This window comes from Amblyraja radiata, chromosome 18 (assembly GCF_010909765.2).
Source record: "Amblyraja radiata isolate CabotCenter1 chromosome 18, sAmbRad1.1.pri, whole genome shotgun sequence".
Classification (NCBI taxonomy): domain Eukaryota; kingdom Metazoa; phylum Chordata; class Chondrichthyes; order Rajiformes; family Rajidae; genus Amblyraja; species Amblyraja radiata.
This window is the reverse complement of record NC_045973.1, coordinates 36,060,962-36,088,517: the sequence shown is the minus strand read 5'-3', so window position 1 is coordinate 36,088,517 and position 27,556 is coordinate 36,060,962. Positions and strand designations below refer to the sequence as shown.

The window sequence follows — 27,556 nt, the reverse complement described above, 5'->3', positions numbered from 1 at the left end:
ACTCTGGGCTCTAGGCTTCTCCACACTCTGGGCTCCTCCACACTCTGGGCTTCTCCACACTCTGGCCTCTGGGCTCCTCCACACTCTGGGTTCTGGGGTTCTCCACACTCTGGGCTCCTCTGGCCTTTGGGGTTCTCCACACTCTGGGCTTCTCCACACTCTGGGCTCCTCTGGCCACTGGGCTTCTCCACACTCTGGCCACTGGGCTTCTCCACACTCTGGGCCAAAGATCTTTGCTGTGGGCTCTAGGTTTCTCCTCACTGTGAGCGGAGCCTCCAGATGGAACAAAGGCGCCTCCTCCAGCAGCCGCTGCCCCCGCGTCCAGCGCCCCGCACATTCGCCACGGCCCGCACTCCGCCGCCAACTACTCCCCGTGGACCAAACTCACCCCCGCCAACCCGGCCCACAAAATAACCGGCTCCCCGCCGCGTCCGCTCCCCGCCGCCCGCCGATGCCGATATCTCGCCACTTCCCGAATCCGCGGAATGAATGAAAGGCGCGAATCTGCCGGCAGGGAAACGGGGGCGAGGCGGCGCTGGGTAAAGGAAGCCGCCGATCCCACGCCGGCACATTCGAGACTATTCCTTCCTTCCTTCCTTCAAATGGACGGGAGGGAATCCCGGAGCCCGAGTGGAAATGGAGGGGGTGGAAATGTTGAGGCGTGTTGAGGGAGAGTGGGGTGTCTCGGTGTGTTGGGGGGGGGGGAGGGGTTGAATTGGGCGAATCGGTGTCTGGGGAATGGAGGAGCTGTGGCAGAGTGACACACACGGGCGGCAGGAGGGAGGGAGAGGGAGCCCGGCTTTATAACGCTGCCACTAACACAGAGAGAGGGGGATATATAGATATCAATCAATCTGTGGCGGCGGTGGCGGCGACGACGTTTCAGGCGGTTGGTTGGTTGCTGACTGGGGGCCGTCCTGTCACCACCAACACCAAGGTGAGGGGCTAGAGGGCGAGGGGCGGATCAGCAAGGGTCACCTATCAATGTTCTCCTGAGATGCTGAGTTACTCCATCTAAGGTCAGCCAGCGGCAAATGGGAACAAAGTGCAAGGTGCCGTGTGATGGGCCCCTGCAACAATCTGCCCGCTGGATTCAAGCTGAGAAGAAGCTGCCGCTCCTTCAATAACAGTAAGCCTAGTAGTATACGTTCATAAATCACACCATCGACTTTTCATGAGAGATGTTCAAGGGATTTGGGGGGGAAAGCAGGAACGGGGTACTGATTTTGGATGTACACAAAAATGCTGGAGAAACTCAGCGGGTGCAGCTGCATCTATGGAGCGAAGGAAATAGGCAACGTTTCGGGCCGAAACCCTTCTGATTTTGGATGATCAGATTGAATGGCGGTGCTGGTTCGAGGGGCCGAATGGCCTACTCCTGCACCTATTTTCTATGAGTCTACTCCGTCATTCAATCATGGCCAATATACCTTTCCTTCTCAACCCCATCTTCTCATTTCACCCCCATAACACCCTTACTAATCAAGAATCGTATCTATCTTTGCCTTAAAAATGTCTACTGACTTGGCCTCCACAGCCTTCTGTGGCAATGAATTCCACAGATTCATCACCCTCTGACGAGAGAAATTCCTCCTCATCTTCTTTCCAAAGGTATGTTGTTTTATTCTGAGGCTATGACCCCTGGTCCTAGATTCTCTCACCAGTGGAAATGTCCACTCTATCCAGTGAATAATTCTCCTTGTAGTGGAGGGAGAGGAAAAAATATCATTCAAACTGAGAGCTAGATGTATGGAGGGTGTGGGTTGAAGTAATTGCTTCCACGGTGTATTAGGATGGAGTCATTGGGTATGGGGGGGGGGGGGGGGGGGGGGGTGATAATGGAAGAGTGAAATTGTTATGGGTGAGTACCAGCACATAATTTAGATGACAGCTGTCAATGGTGTGAAGATTATAATCAATACAGTCAATGTCATAGCTGTATTTATTAGAAATACAGCATATGCAATTGTTGAATGAGGTACTACCACGAGTGTTTTATTGTCATATGCCCCAAACAGAACAATGACATTCGTGATGTGTTATTGCGTCTAATTGAAAAGATAAGGTGCAGTACTTGTGTTATAGAACTTCTTTTGCTAATGCGATGTGGCATTGCTAATGTTTACTACTATTGATCCAGAAGTTTGGACTAAGATTTTGAGGCTCATTCAGATATTACCCGAGCAACAGGATTTTAAACTCCAGTTAATTAAATCTGAAAATGGCTGTTATCAGTTATGCAGCACAGTGGCGCAGCGGTAGAACTGCTGCCTCAGAACGCCAGAGACCCAGGTTCTATCCTGAACTCGAGTACTGTCTGTGTGAAGTTTGCACGTTCTCCCTGTGATCACGTGGATTACCTAGCTCCGGTTTCTTCCCACATACTGAAGAGGTGTGGGGTTGTAAGTGAATTGCTGTCTGTAATTTACCCCGGTATATAGGCAGTGGATGAGACAATGGGATAATATAGAACTAACGTAAATGGGTGATGGATGGTCGGTATGGATTTGGTGGGCCGAAGGGCCTGTTTCCATGCTGTATCTCTAAACTAAACATGATGACTGTCTAATGTCCTTTTAGGGAAGGAAATGTGTTTCATTTCCTTGGTCAGGCCTCTGTGACTGCAGCCACACAGCCTACATAACTCTCTCCGGCTTTACCTTTCATTCCTCTTCTCTCCTTTTCTGATGCTCTTTATCTCCTTTTCACCTCTGGGTTTTGTGACTTACTCTGCCCATCTGCCAATCAAACCTCCCCCCACTTGCATCCACCTGTCACTTTCCAGGCTTTGTTTCGACCCCATCTCTCCTTGCCTGCTTTCTCAGTCTCAAGAAGGATCCTGACCTAAAACGTTGTTTTTCAATTTCCTTCACAGATGTTGCCTGACCCGATGAGTTCTGCCTGCACTTTGTGTTTTGCTCAAGATTCCAACCTCTGAAGTTCCATTTGACCCCACAGCAGTGTTGCTGACTCTTAATCCTCATAAACCATCCAACTGACAGTTATATTTGATGGCAATTAGAGATGGTCTTGCTTGACCGAGCAATGAAATTGCTTGCCTACATGAGCCTGTGAATGAAAAATTGAAAGTTTATTTTCAATTACAATTGCCGTTGTGAATTTTCTAAACCATCTTTGTCAATGTATTCTCAGGTTATTTATTGACTGATCGAACATTGTTTTTGGAGTGGACACCATGATAAAGAGGGGGCCAATTGGCATGATGTGCTCTCGTGTTTATTGCTTCCAAGTCGCAAGAACTAGTAGTCTCCGAGTGCACCTTTACTGTTCCCATGCTTCTCAGAAAACTGTCAGCAAGACTCTGAATGCAAGCAAAGATGCTGTACATCTGAGATGGGTCGAGCTGGGAAAGAATTTAAGCAAAAAGACTGTCGATCACATTCGAGCCACAGCAAACACCCTGTGGGAAAACTATGAAGAGTTTGTTGGATTGAAAGAAGTTCAAGAGGCACAGCTGAATGTCAATGAGGTAATGTGCTGTTTCTGGCTGACTCAAGGTTGCAGTGGGCTGAAGTGGCGAGATGGCGGGGGGTGAGGAAGAGTCCGAGATCCAGTGAATGTTCTACTCCAGTGAACAAATGTGCAGACATTCGAACCTCCAGTTTACATGGTGAATGTAGAAATAAAAATTGTTAAAATATTAATGTATTTCAAAAGACCATACACTGGTCAGCAAGTCAAGGAGCACCTGTAAAGAAATGTTTACACTTCAGATACACCTCAATTATTTTAAATCTTTTTAATTATGTTAATGATGGGAAAATCTTTGGTGACGCAAGTCAAAGATGCTGACAGAATCCTCATCGCAGAAAGCCCCACAAAAGTCAGTTTATACTGATTTAGTAGTGGATGTCCTTTTTGTCCAAACTTGTCATGACAATAATAAACTAAACTAATGTCACCTCCAGTTGCTTCCTGTTGAATTTTGTTCAACATCACTAAGATGTTAGTGACAACATCACTAAGATGTTATGTTGTGTTGTGGTTATGTTGTAGCGTGGACTTCTGTGTTTGTGCTTTTTTTAAATTTTAATATGTTTTTATTTATTTATTTTTTATTTATTTTTTATGATACTTGACTGTAAGGAAAATTCATTTTGTTGTCTCTAATATGAGTCAATGACAATAAATTGAATACAATACAATACAAAAAGACCTGGAATGCACATGTAAATGTAAATTATTATACGTGCCAGCTGTTTATGTAGTGTCTTTATTAGTTCAATGTATTGGACTCCATTTAAAAAAAAAGTGGAACCCTACAAGACATCTGAAATGTTTAAGAATAATTGACACACATGTTGTTCCTCTTAGGCCGAGAAAGCGTTCATGGTTGCTCGTAGTGTTGTTCGACAAAGCCAGGAAACCGTTGAAGCCCAGCATTTGAAACTGAAGGAGGTTCGGGATAAATTGGACAGAGTCTCTCGGGAGGACAGTCACTATCTAGAGTTGGCTACTCAGGAACATAAACTGCTTCAAGTGAGGAAACCTATGTTTGCCATTTTACTTGACGCTTGGTAATTGTACGCTGGTGTTTTGGTGACGGATAATCGGAACTGAAATGTGCAAAAGTGTGTTACTAAAATTAAATTATGAATAGGTCTGTTCTCCAGATAGTTTGCTGATGTACTTGGAATAAATCTATGTGGCAGTCCTTCATTACATTGGTCATTGGATGGTGTAGTTGGGGTCAGGTTATTCATCCTTCCAACCTTGAAATTAATTGGAATGAATAGGAAAAATATTATGGAGGTGGGGTGATAAGATTTTTTGAGGTTGCATAGATTTTCTGTACATCTTTTTGTTAGAAAGTTAATATAATGTAACAGCCCACAAAATGCACCAGAGAAGATGGATATCATCAAGACTGTCGTGTCATCCACAATTTCCTAAGGCTTTGCACACTTCTCATTTCTCTTTGCAATTGCCTGTTCTTGTCTGCTTCGCTAACTGTCCCTGCTTGATGCCATCTCTGCTTTTTCGTCCCAAAGACATGTGTGTTTTTAGGTTAATTGGCCTCTGTTGCCCCCACTGTGTAGATGGGAAAGTGGGATAACATGGAACTTCTCAGTGTGGCCCAAGGGCCTGATTCCATGCTGTATCTCCAAACAAACAAAAAGGGGGAGAAAATAAAATTTAAGTTTGCGTTTAATTTTGTTTTCTATCCTGAAATCAGGATGAGAGACGCCATCGAACAGCATACGAAGCTGCCGAGGAGCTTGAGCGTGAGACCTTTGCTCTCTTCTCAGCGGCTGTGAGGGAAAGCCACGAGAAAGAGCGGACCAGAGCAGAGAGAACAAAAAACTGGTCTCTGGTGGGGTCCGTGTTGGGAGCTGTGATCGGAGTTCTGGGATCGACTTACATCAACAGAGTTCGGCTGCAAGAGCTGAAGGCGTTGCTTCTTGAGGCTCAGAAAGGGCCTATTAACTTGCAGGAAGCCCTTAAAGAGCAGGCCTCCATGCACCAAATCCAAAATAAGGAGCTCAATGTACTTGTAACCAAAATGAAGGAACTGGTGCTCCAGGAACGTGCAGTGCAGCAAGCAGGGAAGGCAGCCACCACTAAAATGGGAACATCTGAATTTACTTTGAAACTGGATCCTTTCTTGATTACTGTGAAAGAACAAGCAACTTCACTGAAACAGACCAATGCAACATTAGTAGGGCTGGAACAGAAATTAAAAAGTCTACAGACATCTCTTGGGCAAGTGGCTTCTGACATCAAGACAGTGAAATTAGTCACACAGGCCAAGCCTTCGCAAGCGGCGTCTTCGGGGATGATGCAAGATTGGCAGACTCTAGCAACGGAGGATGTGATTGTTGGGTTAGCAGAGACAGAGAAGAGACTGGAATCCCATATCAGAACAAACACTCTGTACAACACAGTGCTGACATCTGCTGCAGTTGCCATCACGCTGCCAGTATTGTATGTGCTCTTCAGAGGGAATTAAAAATATGCTGCACCATAAATGCTTCATGTTTTGTAATGTTTACCAAGATTGGATGCCAGTTTTGAGCAATTGGTGCCATTAATCCTGGCAGCTGAAGTGCACTTTTCCGTTTCAAATGTGAAGGAGTTTGTGCTGAACTGATATTGTAATACTTATCTTGCTTACAAATTTAAAACTTGTATTTACATAGCGTCTCATATTCTCAGGACATCCCTAAGCAATTTAACACGTCAGTTACTCCAGAAGTATAATGCTGTTTTAATGTAGAGCATTCGGTATTAATAGTCTGAGTGTTGATTGTAAAGCATGTTACTATCAGTGAATAAAAGGACAATTGAATGCATTGCGTGCAGTTCCAAACCATCAGGACCTGCACCTCTGGCGATGTGCAATATATCATGTTCATTCTTTCCCTTCTTAAACCCTCAGAGCTTGTTTCTAGCCATGATTGTTATCTGTTTCATTTTCCGTTAAACGGCACGCTGATGCTGTTAAAGCGGCTTCTAGTGTGTTTTCTTGGATTGCGTACCATGAATATTCACAAGCAACAACAATATTTATTGGCGATGAACGAGTATTGAAATATTTAATAAACAGGCAATACAAACACAACCACAGCTATTAGGAGCCTAGCGCAACATGCCACAATCTTCTGTATATGATCTAGTGCTTGTACAAACTATACCTGATAACTGCTGGTATTTCAATAATAGTCAGCTTCCATTGCAGAAACGGTGCGTCTCTCCCTGCACCTGACTAACAGATGCATTTTATTTCCATCCAATCTTTTTGATCATTTTTCAAGAGACAAGATGGATGATGCACTGTGTTGTAGCAGTTAATGTTGTTACTTTGCATCTCCCATGACCGAGATTCAATTCTGACCGCAGATACTAACAGTGGAGTTTGCAAGTTCTCTCTGCGATTGCAAGTGTTTCCCCTTGCCTCCCATGTTTCATGGGTTAATTTGCTAATGTACATGATTGTCAATGAAGGTAAAAGAATCGGGGACAAATAGGACATGAGAAAAAATGAATTAAAAAAAAAAAAACCATGGGGAGGAAGGAAACTGATGGGATGACTGAGAACTGGCATTGACTCAGTGGATTGAAATATCAGATGACCTATTTTCCAATGCTGCTCTAATTATAATTGGCCATAAAATGGTCACTCGTTTAAAATGTAGATGGCAGTGATGAGATAATGTGCATCACTATTCTGTTTGACACTTCGAATGTTAAGCAGATTCGGCAAGCTATCCTGATTTGTGAATTGCTATTAAGAAGCTTGGGTTCAAATCTGTACAATTGGAGTTAATTTAGATTAAAGCAAAGTGATCTCAGAGGGTATAAGACGATGACAAGGGAACAAAATTAGGCCATTTGGCCCATCGAGTGGCCCATTCTGCCATTCAATCATGGCTGATCTATCTTTCCCTCTCAACCCCATTCTCCTGCCTTCTTCCCGTAACCTTTATTGTCCTTACTAATCAAGAACCTATCACTCTTTTTAAAAATACCCAATGACTTGCCTTCCACCGCCGTCTGTGGCAATGAATTCCGCAGATTCACCACCCTCAGACCGTGTCCTCTGGTTCTAGATTCTTCCACCACAGGAAGCATCCTCTCCTCTTCCATTCTGTCTATATTCTTTATACCTGTGTGGTGTGGTGCAGTCCCAATCTGTTATACTGATAGTTCACTAACAGGATTTGTGATCTGAATTCATGAATGTGCTGAGCAAATTTTGTTAGGAATTATTTTTGAGTAAATAAATAATGATAGAAAGGGATTATCCTCAAAGGAGTTTGGTTTTGAATGAGGTTAATGCTCACCAACTTCATCAACATCATCATAATTGTGTGGTACTTTTAGAAATTTAACTTTGGTTGTATAATAAAATAGGTTTTATCTGTAACATTCATAACTGATGTCCAATTAAATAGTTGTGATTTTATTTTAATTAAACCATGAGTGCCAAGTAAAATGATAATTTGACATAATTTGTTTCCAGGATGTCCGTGGGTGGCACGGTGGCACAGCGGTAGAGTTGCTGCCTCACAGCACCAGGAACCGGGGTTCAATCCTGATTACGGGTGCTTTTGTTACAGAGTTTGTACGTTCGCCACCTGACCTGCATGGGTTTTCTCCAGGATCTATGGTTTCCTCCCACACTCCAAAGACATACAGGTTTGTAGGCTAATTGGCTTGGTAAATTTGTTAATTGTCCCTAATGGGTGTAGGATGTGGGGATCACTGGTCGGCGCAAACTCGGTGGGCCAAAGAGCCTGATTCCACGCTGTATCTCTAAACTAAGCTAAACAAAAGACAAAATCAAATAAATATTTTCATTAATGAGCCAGTGTTTCAAATTGTCCTGTGACTCAGCCTAGACTACAAATGCTGACCAGTCCTTGCTGTTCACCTGTTCCCTGATGCACAGCAATAGCTGAAGACTATGGACATGTGTTGAGAATGAACAAAATTCTGTATCACAGCTGACCACGCTGATAGCCGACTTGGCCTTTTCATTCTGTATGAAGCGTTACCTCCTGTCAGTCTGAAACTTTAAAAAAAAGTTTCCATTGGCAATTTATTTTGTAGTTGAGGTGTGGACCTGCAGTTTTCATACTGTTTTATCAGCAAACAGAACATTTATCCTCTGAAGGTAATAAAGTTAGATCTCGTTTTCTGATACCTCTCCAATTGTCCTGATGTATGAGTACAAAATGCTGAAAAAAACATCGCCAATCTATGTTCTCCAGAGATGCAGCCTGAACTGTTGATTTATTCCAGCAATTTGTCTCCTTTTATAAGCAGTCAAACCTGATTAAATCAGTTGGAATATTTGATGTTAAAGAGAGAACAACCACCATATTTCCTCTACTACAAACCTACTGACTCCCAAAGCTATCTTGACTACACTTCTTCCCACCCTGCTTCCTATAAAGACTCTATCCCCTACTCCCAATTCCTCCGTCGACGCCGCACTTGAGCCCAAGATCAGGTGTTCCAGACAGGGCATCGGAGATGTCTTAATTCTTTAGGAAACGGGGTTCCCCTCTTCCATTATAGATGAGGCTCTCACTAGGGTCTCAATATCCTGCAGTTCCGCTCTTGCTCCCCATCCCCCCATTCGTAACAAGGACAGAGACCCCCTTGTCCTCGCCTTCCACCCCATCAGCAGTCGAATACAGCATATAATCCTCCAACATTTTCACCACCTCCAACGGGATCCCACCACTGGCCACATCTTCCCATCTCCACCCCTTTCTGCTTTCTGCAGAGACCATTCCCTCCGGAACTGCCTGATCAACTCATTCCTTCCCACACAAACCACCCCTTTCCCCAGGTACATTCCCCTACAACCACAGGAGATGCAACACCTGTCCCTTTACCTTCCCCCTCGACTCCATCCAAGGACCCAAGCAGTCTTTCCAGGTGAGGCAGAGGTTCACCTACACCTCCTCCAAACTCATCTCCTGTATCCGCTGTTCCAGGTGCCAGCTAATCTACGTCGGCGAGACCAAGCGCAGGCTCAGCGGTCGTTTCTCTGAACACCTCCGTTCAGTCCGTCTTAACCTACCTGATCTCCCGGTAGCTCAGCACTTCAACTCCCCCTCCCATTCCCAATCTGACCTTTCTGTCCTGGGCCTCCTCCATTGTCAGAGTGAGGCCCAGCACAAATTGGAGGAACAGCACCTCATATTTCGCTTGGGTAGTTTACACCCCAGCAGTATGAACATTGACTTCTCTAACTTCAGATAGCCCTTGCTTTGTCTCTCCGTCCTCTCCCCCTTCCCAATTCTCCCACTAGTCTTACTGTCTCCGACTATTCTATCTTTGTCCCGCCCCCTCCCCTGACATCAGTCGAAGAAGGGTCGACCCGAAACATCACCCATTCCTTCTCTCCAGAGATGTTGCCTGATCCGCTGAGTTAATCCAGCATTTTGTGTCTACCATATTTCCTCTGCTGTTTTCCATCAGCCGTGAGGTTGGGGGGAGGGTTCTTTCCTATGTACAAACTCCTGTTTTAACATGTCCTCTCAACACTAACCAACATCATTAATGACCATATGGTTAAGTGTCAGCCAGCGTAGCACATTTACCATCCATGGAGTTTAGAAGTCCAATCTCATTTATTTTTTTAAGAAAGACACAATCTGCTGGAGTCAAGCAGCATCTCTGCAGAAAAGGAATAGGTGATGCTTCGGGTCAAGATCCTTCAGACAGACTCAGGGGAGAGGGAAACGAGATATCAACAGACACAGAAAAGGTACAGGTGCGGGGATCGCTGGTCATCGAGGACTCGGTGGGCACCGATGACGGGAAAGATGGAGCCCTTTATTAATTTTTATAAACTATCTGACTGGTCAGCAGGATTGCAATTTAAGTGAACAATAAGCTTAGACAATAAGCATTAAAAAAAAAAATTCCCAGTGACACTCTTTCCAGAATCGTATGAAACAACAGTGAATTTTAAAATGTGCGTGAGTTGATTGAGCAAGTTAGGATAGTAAACAAAGGTCTGCCGGCCTTTCACTATGCTTTATGGACGCGTGGTTTTCCAGGTTTAAATAGTTAAACCCTCTGAGAATAATTTACTGGCAAGCAGTGGATACTTCTCTGGTTAGAACCTAATATGTGTAGGAAGGATCTGCAGATGCTGGTTATACACCGAAGATAGATATGTACAAAAAGCTGGTCAGGCAGCATCACAGGAGAAAAGGAAGGGTGACGTTTCAGTTCGCGACCCTTCTTCAGACTGAAGCGTCTCGACCCAAAACGTCACCTGCAGGAGCCATTCTTGCTCAGGCTAGTTACTGTTAGCTTATTTTGTCTAGATATTTCTTGCAGAATTATTTTGTACGCTTGGGGTTGGGATTTTGATACCTAGATTAGCGTGACATACATCGGATATGGCATGCAAAATCACTGGGAGTGGTCAGATCGACTGGAGCGAGCAGGAGAGAAGGAATATAGTTTTTTTACCAGTTCAGATAGTAAGAACGGAAAGCTACAGTTTTTATACGAACAATTGAAGAGAAAGAAAGAAGCAATTGAGGAGAGATGAAAAAGTTGGAACTGAGACGGAGCTGGCAGCCGTCAAAGCAAGGATCAATGTACTTGAGACCAAGAGATCAAGAAGAAGTGGGCACATATTGGGGAGGTGTCCACAGATCAAGGCCAAGGAGCACAGAGAAAAGATGGACTTCTTAACGGAGAAGGAAGTCTTTGGAAGTTTGAAGAAAGGACACATTTGAAGAAAGGACACAAAAAGCTGGAGCTCCCGCAACGACAGCTTCGTCCGCTGGGCTGGAGGGTGGCAGCTTCGATCGCCCCGTGTCGCGGAGTTTGAACCAGCCCGTTCGCGGAGCTCGGATGCGGCCGCTGGACTTACCATCACCCGGCGGGGTCCCAACATCGAAAGCTGGATCGCCTCAATGCAGAGGGAGATGAGGAGGGAAGAGACAAGGACTTTAAGACTTTTGCCTTCCATCACAGTGAGGAGGTGTCTGGTAGACTCACTGTGGTGGATGTTAAACTGTGTTAAGTGTGTGTTTTGTTATTTTATTCTATGTTATGACTGCAAGGTATACAATTTCGTTCAGACTGAAATGTCTGAATGACAATAAAGGATACTTTAAACTTTTTCTTTACATGGACAAGAACTGCAAGAATCATATGACTGGTATGACTGGTGACGTGTGCAAACAAGATCATCCTGAAATACTTCACACTGAAGAGAAGAACACAGAGAAGAAGCCAGAGCATACAGAACAGAATGAGAAGCCAACTGTGAGTGATGCTGTTCCTCATCTGGGATGTGTGTGCATATTGGCACTGGTGAAGAAACCTGTATCTTCTCCATCTTACCAGTACAGGTAAAGAGCTGCAAGGGTGACATAGTGTAGCAAACATACACATTTTTGGATCATGGAAGTTCTACAACCTTTTGTACAGAAAGCTTGATGAACATTACAGGACAACAGACTAAGATTCTCTTGAGTACCATGAATGAAGAGAAGACTGTTCAGTCATCATTTCTCAGGTTTGGAAATATTTAGTCTGGACAAAGATTTTATACAACTATCTGATGTGTTCACACATAAGACCATGCTTGTTTCTCTTCTAAACATGCCCAAGCAGGAAGACCTGAAACAATGGCCTTACTTGAAGTGCATCAAGATTCCTAAAATAGAATCTGGCATCGACCTACTCATCGGAGCAAATGCTTCAAAGGTATTGGAACCTTGGGAGCTGGTCAACAGCCAAGGAGATGGACCATTTGTCGTGACGACCCGACTCGGAATGGTCATCTCTGGTCCCCTGAGAAGAGACAACGGAAGCAGGGATGAAAATGGCTGCCCGGTCCATGCCTTCGGAACATGAGGCAATTCAAATGGCAGCACACCTGACTTCCCTCTGCCAAAAGGGAGGATTCATGCTGTCAAAGTGGATCTGCAACAGCCGTGCTGTATTGACATCCATTCCACAAGAACACGGAGTCAAGGAGACCAGGGAGTTGGACTTGGACAAAGACAATTTGCCTATGGAAAGAGCACTGGGATTGCACTGGTGCGTAGAAGCAGATGTGTTCAAGTTCAGAATTGTACAGGAACGACCATACACCCGACAGGGCAACTTGTCCGTAGTTGGCTCTATGTACGAACTGTTAAGTAAATCACACATACTCACGGATCTGCTATAACAGTATTTATTCAGTACTACAATAATAAAGCACTACATTGGTTAGTAAGTAAAGTAAACAATCTACACGATCCTTGAGGATTTCTTGCACCATTTACTCTGCCAGCCAAGCTGATTATGCAGGGGCTCTGTGAGGAAAGACTCAGATGGGATGAGAACATATCGCAAACCTTCTCTCAGCGATGGACAGGATGGTTAGCAGATCACAACAAGATGTCGGAATTTAAAGAGGACCGGTGCATGAAGCCCGCTAACTTTTGTCAAATCAGATTGGCACAGTTGCACCGCTTTTCAGATGCAAGCAAAAGTGGCTACGGTACTGTTTCATATCTAAGACCGATAACTGTCTGCTCGAAGAAGCCAAAGAAGAAGATTGAAGAATCACTAAAGAAGTTTGAATGCCAACACATAGTGCATACCTTTTGTTTTTGATAGTATGTTAAGCTTTTATAGCTCCTTTTAATGTCTATTGGTAATTGTTTCATTGTATACGTAGAACAATTAGGGGCCGGTGTGTAGGAGCCATTCTTGCTTAGGCTAGGTACTGTTAGCATATTTTATTATTTTGCCTAGATATTTCTTGCAGAATTATTTTGTATGCTTCGGGGTGGGATTTTGATATGTAGATGGCTGTGACATACATCGGATGAGACTAGCGAAACCACTGGTAGTGGTCAGATCGACTGGAGCGAGTAGGAGAGAATGAATATATTTTTTTACCAGTTCAGATAGTAAGAACGGAAAGCTACGAATAAAGAGGATCTGGTATGTTCACTTCTTTGTATTTACAACAACTTCAATAAAAATCAATGAAAGAACAACTGGAGGATTTGATTTTTGTTATCGACTGTAAATTCCACGCCTCCCTGCCTGTGTAGTAATGGCAATAATAAGTTGGACATTGGAAAAGTTTAAAATTGCCATCACATCACCTATTCCTTTTCTCCAGAGATGCTACCTGACCCGCTGAGTTACTCCAGCTTTTTGTGGTCCATCTTAGAACCTAATAAGTCTTCCCCTTTCTATATTTGCCCTGTGAAATACTGATACTGCATGATGTTCTCACATGCATGAACTGAAGTGTAAGCTAGCTAAATTGTTTCTGAAGTTTAAAATACACATTTGGACTTGCAACTGCTTATCACTTACTGATAAGATTGATGCTGGTTCTCTGATCCAAACAATAAACAGAAGAAGGGTCTCGACCCAGAAACGTCATCTATTCCTTTTCTCCAGAGATGCTGTCTGACCCGCTGAGTTATTCCAGATTTTTGTGTCTTTCTGCGCATTAAACAAATGTAACAGATTTAATGCACACACAGTGAGCTTCAATTAGCCACGCACTGTCAATGATTGTGTACTTAATATATCCGATTATGTTACAAGGGCTGAACAGATAACTATTTCACTGTTGAAATAGAATTACGTGATTTTTGCACATATCGTATATTTTGCAGGGGAACCTATCCTACATTTGACCGAATACAGAAACTCATTCACCAGCTGACTATTTGGACATCCTGATTGTTCAGCTTCCGGCTCACTAGCTACAACCGTTGTGGGGCTCATCTCAAATGGGAACGAGGTCGCCTATAGAGAGGAGGTGCACAGACTTTCTGAGTGGTGTGCTCACAACAATCTCTCTCTGAACACTAAAAAGACAAAGGAGATCATCACTGATTTCAGGCGACATAGAGCGGAGCTCAGGCCACTGGAGATAGGGGGCGAGGAGGTGGAGAGGGTGCCTAGTTTTAAATTTCTGGGGATCAACATCAGTGAGGATCTTAAATGGTCTGTGAACTCTGCTGTAGTTGTAAAAAAGGCGCAACAGAGACTTTACTTTCTCAGAACACTGAGGAAGGCCCATCTGTCTGCTAGAAAGCATACTGACTTACTGCATAACTGCCTGGTTTGGGAACTGTTCAGCAGCTGACAGAGCAGCTCTCCAGAGGGTGATAAAAACTGCCCAGGGTATCATTGGACTCCTCCTGCCCCCTCTGGAGGACATTTACCACTCCAGGTGCCGCAACAGGACATGTAATATCGTGAAAGACATTACACATCCTTGTCACCACCTTTTCACACTGCTGCCCTCAGGAAAAAGGTACAGGTCGCTAAAGTCACGCACTGCCAGACTCAAGAACAGCTTTTACCCATCAGCAATCTTGGAACTGAACTCTGTCTCGGGAGCGGGTTATGGGGAAGGAGGGGGGGGTGGGAGACAGTGTTAATTTATGTAAATGTGAATCCATGGGTGGGTTTGGGGAGGGAGGGAGTGAAAAAAGTATGAGTATGTGAATGTTTGAAGTTCTTTTAAATGGAGAGACACAGTAATCTCGTTGTATGTGACACATGCAATGACAATAAAGCATTCTGATTCTGACTAGGTGATATTTGCCGTGCTCTATTCTGACTTGTCATGCAACCGTATAAATTTACTGGGTTAGCTGGGCCATGTATTAAATCTTATTTTAAATTGATGCACAGAAATAAGCATTGGGTATATTAACAGGAACAGGGGCTGGCACAGTGGCACATTTGTTATTGCTGGCTCACAGTGCCAGAGACCTCGGTCCTCGGGTGCTGTCTGTGTGAAGTTTGCATATTCTCCCTGTGCCCATGAGTTTCTTTAGGGTACTCCAGTTTCCACCCATTTCCCAAAGACGTGCAGGTTTGTAAGTTAGAATTTATCGTATAAAATCATGAGAGGGATAGAGTGGGTAGATGCACAGAATATTTTGCCTGGAGTGCAGTGAAATCGAGAACCAGAGGACAGAGGTTTAAGGTGAAGGGGGGAAGATTATATAGGAATCCGAGCGGTAACTTTTTTCACACGAAGGGTGGTGGGTATATGGAATGAGCTGCCAGAGGAGATAGTTGAGGCAGGGACTATCGCAACGTTTAAGAAGCAATTAGACAGGTACACGGAGAGGACAGATTTAGAGGGATATGGACCAAACACAGGCAAGTGGTCCAGTGTAGATGGGACATGTTGGTCGGTGTGGTCAGGTTTAGCCAAAGGGCCTTTTTCTTGGCTATAACTTTAGAGATACAGCATGGAAACAGCTGGACTTGGCCCAGCAAGCCCACACCAACTAGCGGTCACCTGTACACTAATTCTATCCAACACATTATGGGTAATTTACTGAAGCCAATTAACATATTAACCTGTATGTCTTTGGGATGTGGGAGGAAACCAGAGCTCCAAGAGAAAACCTATGTGGTTGCAAGGAGAACGTATAAACTCTGCATACAGAGCACTTACAGTCAGGATTGAACCCGGGTCTCTGGCACTACCGCAGTAACTCTACCACAGCACCATTGCTGCCCTGTTAATTGGCCCAATGGGAAGCGAGTGGATATGAAAGTGGGACTACATTGAACTAGTGTGAACGGATGAACAAATGGTTGGCAGTGGGCCGAAGGACCTGTTTCCATCAAATTCAGCCATTAATCTAGAAAACCTGCTGTTTGACATCACCAAATGGCACAGTGCCAGGTTATCAGAGGTTTGTTGGGCGTCTTCAAAATGCAATGTATTGATGATGCTGATTAAAATGAACCTTGAGATATCCCCATCATGTGCCACAACAAAACAAACAAAAACAAAAACAAAAAAGTTCACTTGAAGTATAATGCTACTTGGCAAGAAGCAAAGTTTTTACATTGGAAAGTAGTGCTGAGTGACACTCGGTTTCATTTGACGTGGAAACACAAGAGTGCAGATGCTGGAATTTTGTAAGGCAAATTGCCACATGAACTCAGCAGGTCAAGCAGCATCTTTGGAGGGAAGAGGACAGATGATTGGGTCAGGATCTTTCAAGGCTGGAGTTGAGGGAAGATGGCTGAATGAAAGATGTGAGGGGAAGAGGTGGAGCAAGAGATGGTAAATGGTAGATAGATCCAAATAACAGGGGAGATTGGCAAATTTGGGTATAATGCTAATTGCCAAGAAGCATAGTTTTATATTAGAAAGTAGTGTTGAGGGACACTTGGCTTCATTTTTGTAGAGGGAACAGCGAGGCCAGTAGGAGGTTCACAGTTCACTGAACACTTAAATGACCAGAGTGGACTTAGTTGTTTTTTTATTTCTAGTGACTGAAGCCTTCCATAACAATTTTGGAACAATGCTGCACTAATCACCCATGGGACAAAAGCGATAAACCCATGCTAAGACATTGCATTGTGATTGGAGATTCGGTTCTTATGAATGTACTGCCTCTAGTGACCGAGTTGTATCAGGTTGCCATTTGTCTTGGGTTATCTGGGTCAAAAGTTGTAATCTCCATGTGAAGAAGGCCTAGAGAGGGGAGAAAAAAAACACCAACCTTTAGAAATAGTGGTACAAAAAGTCATTGGAACAAACTGCCATTTTGTTGCGAAAGTCTACTGTTCATACATGGTGAATTTTTTGTTTTGATTGTTTGAATGAATGAAACTTTATTATCACATATGACATGTCAGAGTGAAATTCTTTGTTTTGAATACCATACGCAATTTATGCAAATTTGTCGTATAGGCAGCCAACACATTTCCAAAATGTTCTATGTAGGTCCTATAACCCTTCTTCGTTCTCAGCGACCCCACCCCCCACCACCACGCTGGCTCCCTCAGTTCCCTAGGCAGTCCCACGCCAGATCCCTTTGATTATTCCACCATGGTGAATCTGTGGAATTCATTGCCACGGAAGGCTGCGGAGGCCAAGTCAATAGATATTTTGGAGGTGGAGATTGACAGGTTCTTGATTAGTAAGGGTGTCAAGGATTATGGGATGAAGGCAGGAGAATGGGGTTGAGAGGGAATGATAGATCAGCTATGATTGAATGGCAGAGTAGACTCGATGGGCCGAATGGCCTAATTCTGCTCCTAAACTTATAAAGTTTGGTCTCTGGACCACTCCCCCTGACATGCCAGGTTTCTTTTTGTTCTCGGCAGACCCCACGCCAGTGGTAAATCTGACCACTTAAGCTTGTATCTGACTGTTTCCTTTGCCAATGTACATTGCAGGTCAGAACCTATAGTTTTCCTTAACAAATTCTTCAGACAATTCTGCCAAGCATTCCCATGCAATAGATTACGTTTCTCCTTCTACCGCCATTAGAAGAATTAAACAAGATTATTTCTCCCACAGCATAATAGTAAACGCAAAATATGTGCCCCATTCTGCTCTTTCCTATTCCCCCCCTTTCCATGATCTATTGACCTTTCACAGATGTGTAGATGGATGAGAGGGCCATTGAAGTGCACGTCTGTGAGCTTTCAAGAATAAAGCGATAAAAAGTCTAAGTAATACTTGCTTTTCCATTCTTCAACCTTAAGGTCTAGACTTTCAAAGTAATCATCGTATGGTTCTGCTTGTGGCTCATTGTTTGGATCATGATGCTCGCTGAGATAAGAATGGGCTAATGCATCGCCAGCTGTTATTCTCCTATCAGGATCTAGAAATAACATCCTTTCCAGCAGATCGACAGCTAGGGGAGAGGCGAGAGAGATATGTAAAGGACGTGGTTACAGACCTACAGCAAGTTACCCAAGACCTTCCCTTAATGTAAAATTAACACAATCACATTCAGATATCTCTCTCCTATCAGCCATAATGTTTTATTGATATTTGTTTCCTTCCTCTTGGATTTTTTTAGTTCTCCCATGTTTAAGGTTTCCAGATGTTAACAATCCTAAGGCATTTCCAGGAAAAAAAGAAATAAAAGTTGATAGTTACATACAAACAGCTGCCAACTTTCCCTTCTCCATCAACCCTCATTTCACTAAAGAATCCTCAGTGCCTAAGAACACAAAGAATGGATCTTGTGGGCAATTGGAACCCTCATGCTTGCTCTATTAGTCAGGAAGATCATGAATGATTATTTTTTAAACCACATTATAATTTTTCTGCGCTAACACTGTACCATTTGATTCCCTTTCTAACAATAAAATTCAAGATAGTCCCAACCCACGATGTCACCTACCCATCTTCACCAAAGATGCCACCTGACCTGCTGAGTTACTCCAGCACTTTTGTGTCCTATTTTTGTAACCCAGTATCTGCAGTTCCTTTTTTCTACATTTTTCTGCTCCACTGCGAAATCACCTGAAGAAATTTTCCCCCTTCTTTCTCTGGTGGGAATTCTGTGAAACCCCTCTTTCACTGCTCCTCCTCTGTGATTCCTGCTCTACGACTGTGTTCTGACCCGGACTCGCTACCACAGCCACAATCAGCCTGAAGAAGGGTATTGACCTGAAACGTCACCTATTCCTTTTCTCCAGAGATGCTGCATGACCTGCTTAGTTACTCCAGCTTTTTGTATCGATCTTCTCCTGAAATGCTGCCTGATCTTTGGGTCTTTTTTGTAAATAAGCATCTGTTGTTCCTACTCTCTAGAACTCTATTAATCACTACCTTGAATATACTCAGTGACGCAGCCTTCACTATCTGCTAGGTGAAACAATGTTTTTGTATTCAATTCTGAATGATCAATCCCCTTATTTTGAGAATGTGACCACTAGTTCTAGATACCCCTGCTGGAGAAACAATGATCTCTGCACGCTATCTTTCAAGCTCCTAAAAACCTTCTATGTTTCACTAAGATCTCTTCTAAACTCAAAAGAGTACGTAACAAGTCTGCTGAATCCATCCTCATTTGTCAACCACTCCATCCAACAACATTCCAGGAATCAATCTATTAAACCTTTTCCAAACTTCCCCCAACATGTTTATCCTTTCAGTCGGAGACAGGACCAATATGTGATATTACATGTGCGGTCTCACCAGAACCTTCTAGAATTTCATAGGGGTATCATTACTTTTGTACTCAAGTTTTCATGCTATAAAGGACAATGTACAATTTGACTTCCCAATTGCTTGCTGTATTTGCATGTTGACATATAACAGTACAGCACAGGGACCGGCCCTTCGGCCCACAATGTTTGTGCCGAACCTGGTGCCAAGTTAAACTGATCTTATTTACCTGGACGTGATCCATATTCCTCCACTCCATGCACTTCCATGTGACTATCTAAAAGGTTAAACGCTACTATTCCATCTGCCTCCACCACCACCCCAGCCAGTACATTCCAGACCCCCACAGCCCTCTAAAAATAAAACTTACCCCGCACATCTCCATTAAACTTCCCCCTCTCACCTGATAGCTATGTCCTCTAGTGTTGGACATTTCCACTTTGGGTAAATGGTTCTTTCTACCTTATCTATGCATTTCAAAATGTTATATACTTTTATATCCTTTCTAGTGATTTTGTGTGTAAGAATACTCTGTGAACATTAACAGCTTTCAATCTCCCACTTTTTAAACAAATCTGTTTTCCCTTTCTTTTGCTGCCAAACCTGATAACCTGTTTTCGCATTACATCCCATCTGCTGTGACCTCACTTTGTCACAGTCTCCTTGCATCATCATCATGAGCTGCACTGCCTCACAATCTTGAATCATGAGCAGGTTGAGAGACATTATAATTAGTCCCCTGCTACAAATTAATGATTTAGGTTGTGAGCAACGGGAGCCCCACACTGATCCTTGCAGCACTCCACGAGTCGCAACCTTCCAAACCTCAAAGGCCAATTTTTTTTCAACCCTGTATTTTCTGTCCGTTAACCAATCCTCAATCCATACCTTCACTCCTATGAGCGTCAATTTTTGCTAATGATCTCCGGTGTGGAGCCTTCCACTCCAAAGGCACTACATCGACTGTCCCCCTTATCTATTCCGATGCAGGTCTTCCCCAAATTACAGCAGAGTTCCGTTCCAGAGAACTCTTTGTAATCCAAACAGTTCACGTCAGAAATGCGGACATGCACTGAGATTCCACATGGTAGATGATCCCCACACCAGCTCACACAACCATGCAGACAACCTTCAAAATGCTAGTCCGTATGTTGTGGGTTGTACAAAAGTAGGGCATCCGTTAACTGGGGAAGGTACCTGCAACCAAAACCCCCAAAAACTAAAATGTGTCCAACATGACCTTCCTTTCATAAATCCATTTGACTCTGTGCAGTTCTCTCAGTTCATGCTTAAACAAGTTGTGCCAATATTACCAATACCTTCGATTTTCATTGTTGGAAAGACTTGCTTGAAATTTTTCTTCTCTTGAGGTGCGAGGGAACGGACATAGGTTTTTGCCTGAGGAAATTCAAATAGGTCAATGGCCAAGCAAAACTTATGCTAAACGTTTGTTTAATGTCAAATGCAGCAACCAAATGGTAGGGGGGCTGAAGATTCCTTTAAAATTATGCAACATTACTAATTTCTATTCCACATATATAAGTGATTAAGCACCTTAGTTCAGTGAGCATATCTAGACAGTGATCATGCAGTAGTAACTAGCAACACTATAGGCTCAGTCTGTTCTGAGTTAGTCGATCGCAACTGTACAGATCCATCATGTTATTTTTAGGGAAGGGAAAATTAACTAAGGTTTACACTTACAGTGGCTTGCAAAAGTATTCATACCCCTTGAACTTTTCCACATTTTGTCACGTTACAACCACAAACGTAAATGTATTTTATTGGGATTTTATGTGATAGACCAACACAAAGTGGCGCATAATTGTGAAGTGGAAGGAAAATGATACATGGTTTTCAAATTTTACTCCATGCAGGTACAGCAGGCAGTGAAGAAAGCGAATGGCATGTTGGCCTTTATAACTAGAAGAATCAAATATAGGAGCAAAGAGGTCCTTCTGCAGTTGTATAGAGCCCTAGTGAGACCACACCTGGAGTATTGTGTGCAGTTTTGGTCCCCTAATTTGAGGAAGGACATTCTTGCTATTGAGGGAGTACATCGTAGGTTTACAAGGTTAATTCCCTGGATGGCAGGACTGTCAAATGCTGAGAGAATGGAACAGCTGGGCTTGTACACTCTGGAGTTTAGAAGGATGAGAAGTGATCTCATTGAAACATAAGATTGTTAAGGGTTGGGACACGCTAGAGGCAGGAAACATGTTCCCGATGTTGGGGGAGTCCAGAACCAGGGGCCACAGTTTAAGAATAAGGAGTAAGCCGCAGCTCCTCTTGGGTAATTAGTGGCACAATAGTAGAATTGCTGCTTTTCAGCTCCAGAGACTGTTTGATCCTGATTACTCCCTGTGACCGCATGGGTTTTCTCCGAGTGCTCTGGTTTCCTTTCACTCTCCAAAGACGTATATGCAGGTTTGTAGATTAATTGTCTTCTGCAAATTGTCCCTAGTGTGTAGGATAGTGCTAGTATACGGGTGATCACTGGTCGGTGCAGACTTAGTGGGCCGAATGGCTTGTTTCTGTGCTGTATCTCTAAAGTTAAAGAAATGGCAACTTTTAAAGAGAAATTCACCCGTATTCTGCTCAATATATAAAATATAGTAAATACATACGTCTTTGTTCATGTTATCCACCAGGTATTTTGGTGGTGTTCCTGTTACCTTCATGATCTTTTTCAGCTGGTCAAAATCTACACACAAAAGTTAAAGATTCCAACCCAAATTGTAATTGTCTTCATATTTACTTATATAAGAGACAACTATCCAAAATGCTGTATTACGTATACTCTCATTTTCATTTTATTCCCTCAATAAATATTCATTTCAAAAGTAGGGAGCCTCATCTTTAAGAATTTATTTTCAAAACTCCAATAAAACCTATCATCATACTTCCATCCATCATGAGTGTTTTATTTACATCCAGGCTAAAGCTTTGATCCTTTTCTCTGTCTAGTCCTTCTCTGGCAGCCCTCCCCTGTCTAATTTTGGACACCGCCAGTCACCAATGTATGGAACTCAAATACGAATGATAGGTACAGTGGATCAGGCAGCATCTTTGGAGAAGAAGGATGGTGATGTTTCAGGTCCCGACCCTTCTTTAGACTCTGAAGAAAGGTCTCGATCCAAAAAGTCACCCATCCTTTTTCTCCAGAGATGCTGCCTGACCTGCTGAGTTACTCCGGCACTTTGTGTCAATCTTCAGTATAAACCAGCATCTTCAGTTCCTTTCTACTCTCAAACAGGAATTAGACTTCTTTCCAAATGTAATATTTTGGGAACATTATTCAGTCATACAGATATCAACTAAAGTACAAACTATGAACTGCCTACTCTGAGGACTCTGGACTTAGGACTTTTGTTTTGCACTAGTATTGTGTTTTTTTTAAATTTATGGCACATATTTTATTTATTGTGTTATCTATCAATATTGTGTTTTCAGACCTGTTATGCTGCTGCTTGTAAGAATTTAAATGTTCCGTTTTCAGGACATATCGGAACTTAAGGACCTGTCCCACTGTACGAGGCAATTCAAGAGTTCTCCCGAGTTTCCCCTGATTCGAACTCGGAGAATTACGGTAATAGCCGTTCGTAGGTACTCGGGGCTATCGTGGACATTCTTCACAGTGCTGAAAAAACTTCACGAGTTACCGCGTTTCCCGAGTACCTGCCGTTAGCATTACGAGCCGCTACGAGACATCCATGAGCTCCGACGTAGCCGCGACGTACATTCTACGTACTTACCACGAGTGTGATTTTTTTTTAAATTCGGGAGAGCTCTTGAATTATCTCGTACAGTGGGACAGGCCCTTTAACCACTCCTGATTCTTAACAAATTAAGACATAAAAACCCTTCAAATCCACTTTCATAATAAAACGTATCCTCCACTTGTTTAATTTAATGGTTGAAAGATCATTCTGTAGATGTATAGTAAAGATCTGATTCAAGAACCAGGTTTCAAACCAACATTAGAACAAAAAAGAGTAATTGGCAGAGGTTTTGATTCAGAATCAATTCAAGCTGTATGTATACTGCATGTATACACCAGATGTATGCTCTGCAATATAAAAATGTGCATGTCTACAACACCAAGGTTTGATATGTATGCATACTTTTTTTCATTTAACTGGAAACCGATGTTTCTGTCTTTGCAGAGGAAGGTAATGTTTGGAAGGAGTGCAATCTGATTCCACTGCCAAGTAAACCACAAACCCTGTTTTTGGTCCACCAAAGCCTGCCGGTAACGGTCTTCTGGTTGCTGACCATTTTAACTCCTCTGCCTATTCCCATGCTGACCTTTCTGTCCTGGGCCTCCTCCATTTCCCTGGGCGAGACCACACGCAAACCGGAGGAAAAGCACCTCATATTCCGCTTGGTTAACTTACAGCACAATAGTATGACCATTAAATGATCTACTTTTAGGCAACAAACTTGGCCTCTGCCACTTCTGTGCCCCACCTGCACTCACACCTATTTCTCCCTCCCCTTCCACCTACATTCCTTCCACCAGCTTCACAATTCCCAACTCTTCAATCCTCTTGTCTCACACCTTCTGTCAATTCATCTCTAGCCTTTGTCCAACCACCTGCCTATCAAAAAAAGCCCTCGCCTGTATCCACCTATCACTTGCCATGCTTTGACCTGTCCTTCCTCTCTACTTGGTTTCTAACCACCCCCTCCTCATCATAATCAGTCTGAAGAAGGTTCCCGCTCTGAAATGTTACCTATTCATGGTCTCCAGAGATGCTGCCTGACCCGCTGAGTTCTCTCTGCACTTTGTGTCTATTTTTGTAAATCAGCATCTGCAGTTCCTTGTTTCGAACCTTGTTTCTGAATTGCAACAGCAAAAGACTGCAGATAGTGGATATCTGACATAAAAACACAAAATACGGGTGATACTCATCAGGTCAGGAATATTTGACTAAAATATGCTGCATTAATATTTCAATTCAATCTCTGATGATCAAACCCTGAAAATGTCTCTCTTTTTTCTCCTTATGTGCTGAGTACTTCTAGCATTTTATATTTTAATTTCTTGTTGTTGAAAATTGCATTCATACAATAATGGAATGCATTCCTTCCCCTTAATATTTGTGCAGATATTTAATGCAAGGATACGGTCAAATCCAGGGAAGGTCACAGACCTGGTGACCATCTCAGCCAGGATACATCCCACCGACCAAATATCCACTGCACGCCAAGGTGAGAAAAGAAAGCAAGAATTAAACAAATTTATAACACGATAAATGGTTTTGAAAAATAGTTCATTCCATTAAGATCTTTGAGATGCAGCCAAATGTCATTATCAATGGTTCAATGGTGCTTTCATTGTCACATGTGCAAAGTGCTAACACCATGAAATTATTTATCTTACAAACAGTCCAGTAGAGTATTGCCATACCCCGATCTTCGATTAGCAAGTGTACAGACATGGTCTACTGAACCTGCATGCAAGAGGCGCCATTATTATAATGTAACACTACATTTATTTTCCTTTGTCTCCCTTATCTGCTCCCCTCACCCAATGCTTTGTCCCCAACCCTATTCTTTCCATTCCCTCATCACTTCCCTGAGTCCTAGAAAACAATATTTATATTCTATCATAATATAATACCTAGAAAAGAAACTATCAAAATAACTTAGATCAGATCACACCTGCAGAAAAACAAGTCAGTTAATTAAGGATTTAGATCTGAAAACTCTTAGTGAGAGGGGTCTTCAGACATAAACGTTGAATCCGTAACTTCTCTCACTCCACATTTTCCCTGGTTTGATTTCTCTGATTTAAGGTATTATAACATTTTGCTACTTTGTCCATAACTTTTCAGATTCTGAACCTCTGGCATTTTGGCCTTCATCAATCAGAGCATTGAGTATAGATGTTGGGGATACATGTTGCGGTTGCATAAGACAATGGCGAGGCCACATTTAGAGCATTGGGTTCCGTTTTGGGCACCATGTTATCGGAAACATGTTGTCAAGCTGGAAAGTGTGCAAAGACAATTTATGTGGATGTTGCCAGGATTCAAGGGCCTGTAAGGAGTGGTTGAGCAGGCTAGGACTATTCTTTGGAGTGCAGGACGATGAGGGGTGATCTTACAAAAAATCGTGAGGCGAATAGATCAGGTAAACACATAGAGACTCTTGCCCAGAGTAGGGAAAATCGAAAACCAGAGGACATAGGTTTAAGGTGAGGGAGAAAGATTTAATAGGAACCTGAGGAGTAACATTTTTTGCACAAAGGGTGGTGGGTGTATGGAATGAGCTTCCGGAGGAGGTGGTTGAGGCACAACTGTCACAACATTTAAGAAATATTTAGACAGACAGGTACATGGATGGGATGTTTAGAGGGATATGGACAAACGCAGGCAGGTGGGACTAGTGTACATGGGACATATTGGTCAGTGCGGGTAGATTCCATGCTGTATAAATTGGCTTATTATCAACAATACCCCAAATTTCCAATTGCCCATTACTGATGTGTCAACATGGAGAGCAGCTCTTAATAGGCTTTTCAACCTCTGAGGCATCTCATTTCACTATTATCTGTTTAAACCACATTCTCGGCAGATTTAAGTGCATAGTGATCAAGAATGGCAACACCAGAGGATTTTGTTTTCTTCTCTTTCCCAACCAGGGTCACAGAAAGCCAAACATTTAAAGTTGGGAGCATTCCTCAAGAGCTGGAATGCTCTTGAACTCAGGTGAGATTCAAAAGGATTGGCAGGAGGGGTAAAATGTAATAGAAACCTGAGGGCAACTTTTTCACTCAAAGGTTTGGAGGTATATGCTTTTAATGTCTTTTAATTTTTACTGTTTTTTAATCCTTCGTTTTACGGTTTTTAATGGTTTGTAATAACTTTCTGTCCATGAGTTCTCATGTACAGCACTTTGTGGCAACACTTTGTAGCGGTTGTTTAAAGTGCTTTATAAATAAAGTTATTATAAAGTTATTATTATATGGAACGATCTGCGAAGGTGGTAGTTGAGGCAGGAAGTATAACAGCATTTAAAAGTCACTTGGACACGTACATAGATAAGAAAGGTTTAGAGGGACCAGACGGGAACAAATGGGACTTGCTTAGATGCGGCATCTTGGTCGGCATGGATGAGTTGGGCCGAAGGGCCAGTTTCCATGTGTGATTCTCACCTGAGTAACTGTAATGCATCCAGTTCAGGATAACCTCTGGGGGTCGGTACCAGCGAGTAATGACATAGCCTGTCATCTCCATCTCAGTGTGACGAGCTAACCCAAAGTCCAAAATCTGAAAAGAAAATTACTCAATAAATGCTGAGAGCTGACCACCTCAATCTTTTCAGCGCAAAGTAGGAATGTACAGACACAGATCATTGCAATTCATCAAGGTTAAAGTAGCAGTACATGTGATGCAGTCTGCCATCTTAAAGTGATGACCAGTCCAGTACCTGTCTGAAGAGGGGTTTCGGCCCGAAACGTCGCCTATTTCCTTCGCTCCATAGATGCTGCTGCACCCGCTGAGTTTCTCCAGCAATTTTGTGTACCCAGTACCTGACAGGTTTAGTTTAATTTTTTTATATAAGTGATAGGAGTAGAATTAGGCTATTCGGCCTAGATTTTCATACTAAAATTAATTAATTGATCCCTGCTTCACCAAACCCTATCACTCCTACCGGTTATTTCTTCCCCTTCCCCCAAACAGATTTATACGTTCTCTACTACAAAATATAGCTGCAGGTAGCTGGGGCACAATCGTTAGGGAAGGTTTCCTGTTTCTGGGCAAAACACATTATACAACAAGGCATGTTCCAGGCCAATGTAATTCTTTCTCAAGCAAAACACAGGCTGAAGAAGGGTCCCATCTCAAAGCACCACCTATCCATCTCCTCCACAGATGCTGCCTGACCCCCCGCGTTGTGTTTTGCTGAAGATTGCATCAAATGCAGTTTTTTGTGCGCTATAAATTCTTTATCCTTCCCTATGTTTGTGTTTCTTTCCCTCCTCTCCTCTCATTCTCTGTGACTGGTCTAGGTTGGCCAAATGCCACTTTACAAGCCAGTCAATGTTTCTAGAATAGCCGGCAATCGGTAGGGTTCGAACAATGAGATCTAGTCACTAACTCCGACATTCAGGTTAGGATACATGAATAC

At 43.0% G+C, this 27,556-nt stretch overlaps 2 protein-coding genes across 8 annotated transcripts in view; one reads left to right on the top strand and one right to left on the bottom strand.

Annotated features, from left to right (window-relative positions):
- Positions 1-431: 431 nt before the first annotated feature.
- Positions 432-6,331, top strand: ccdc51 (coiled-coil domain containing 51). 6 transcript variants are annotated; one of them, XM_033037142.1, is made up of 4 exons: positions 432-539; positions 2,876-3,490; positions 4,336-4,500; positions 5,198-6,331. In XM_033037142.1, exons 2-4 carry the CDS (start codon positions 3,197-3,199, stop codon positions 5,969-5,971), a joined length of 1,233 nt encoding a protein of 410 aa, XP_032893033.1. In that variant the 5' UTR covers positions 432-539; positions 2,876-3,196; the 3' UTR covers positions 5,972-6,331. The 6 variants fall into 6 exon arrangements, with proteins under 6 accessions (XP_032893033.1, XP_032893036.1, XP_032893034.1 ...); XM_033037145.1 differs by having other exon boundaries at positions 445-539; positions 3,154-3,490; XM_033037143.1 differs by lacking the exon at positions 432-539 and adding an exon at positions 949-1,129 and having other exon boundaries at positions 3,154-3,490.
- A 10,437-nt stretch (positions 6,332-16,768) lies between these two features.
- Positions 16,769-27,556, bottom strand: part of LOC116983390 (mitogen-activated protein kinase 14A-like) — a 32,840-nt gene continuing 22,052 nt past the window's right edge. For both annotated transcript variants that reach the window (XM_033037131.1, XM_033037132.1), the window contains exons 7-12: positions 26,580-26,694; positions 24,548-24,619; positions 22,045-22,121; positions 20,737-20,815; positions 17,979-18,152; positions 16,769-16,981 (exon numbers count right to left, since the gene is read on the bottom strand). In XM_033037131.1, coding sequence (XP_032893022.1) covers positions 16,920-16,981; positions 17,979-18,152; positions 20,737-20,815; positions 22,045-22,121; positions 24,548-24,619; positions 26,580-26,694 — 579 coding nt within the window. In that variant the 3' untranslated portion in view covers positions 16,769-16,919. The remainder of the gene's footprint in view (positions 16,982-17,978; positions 18,153-20,736; positions 20,816-22,044; positions 22,122-24,547; positions 24,620-26,579; positions 26,695-27,556) is intronic.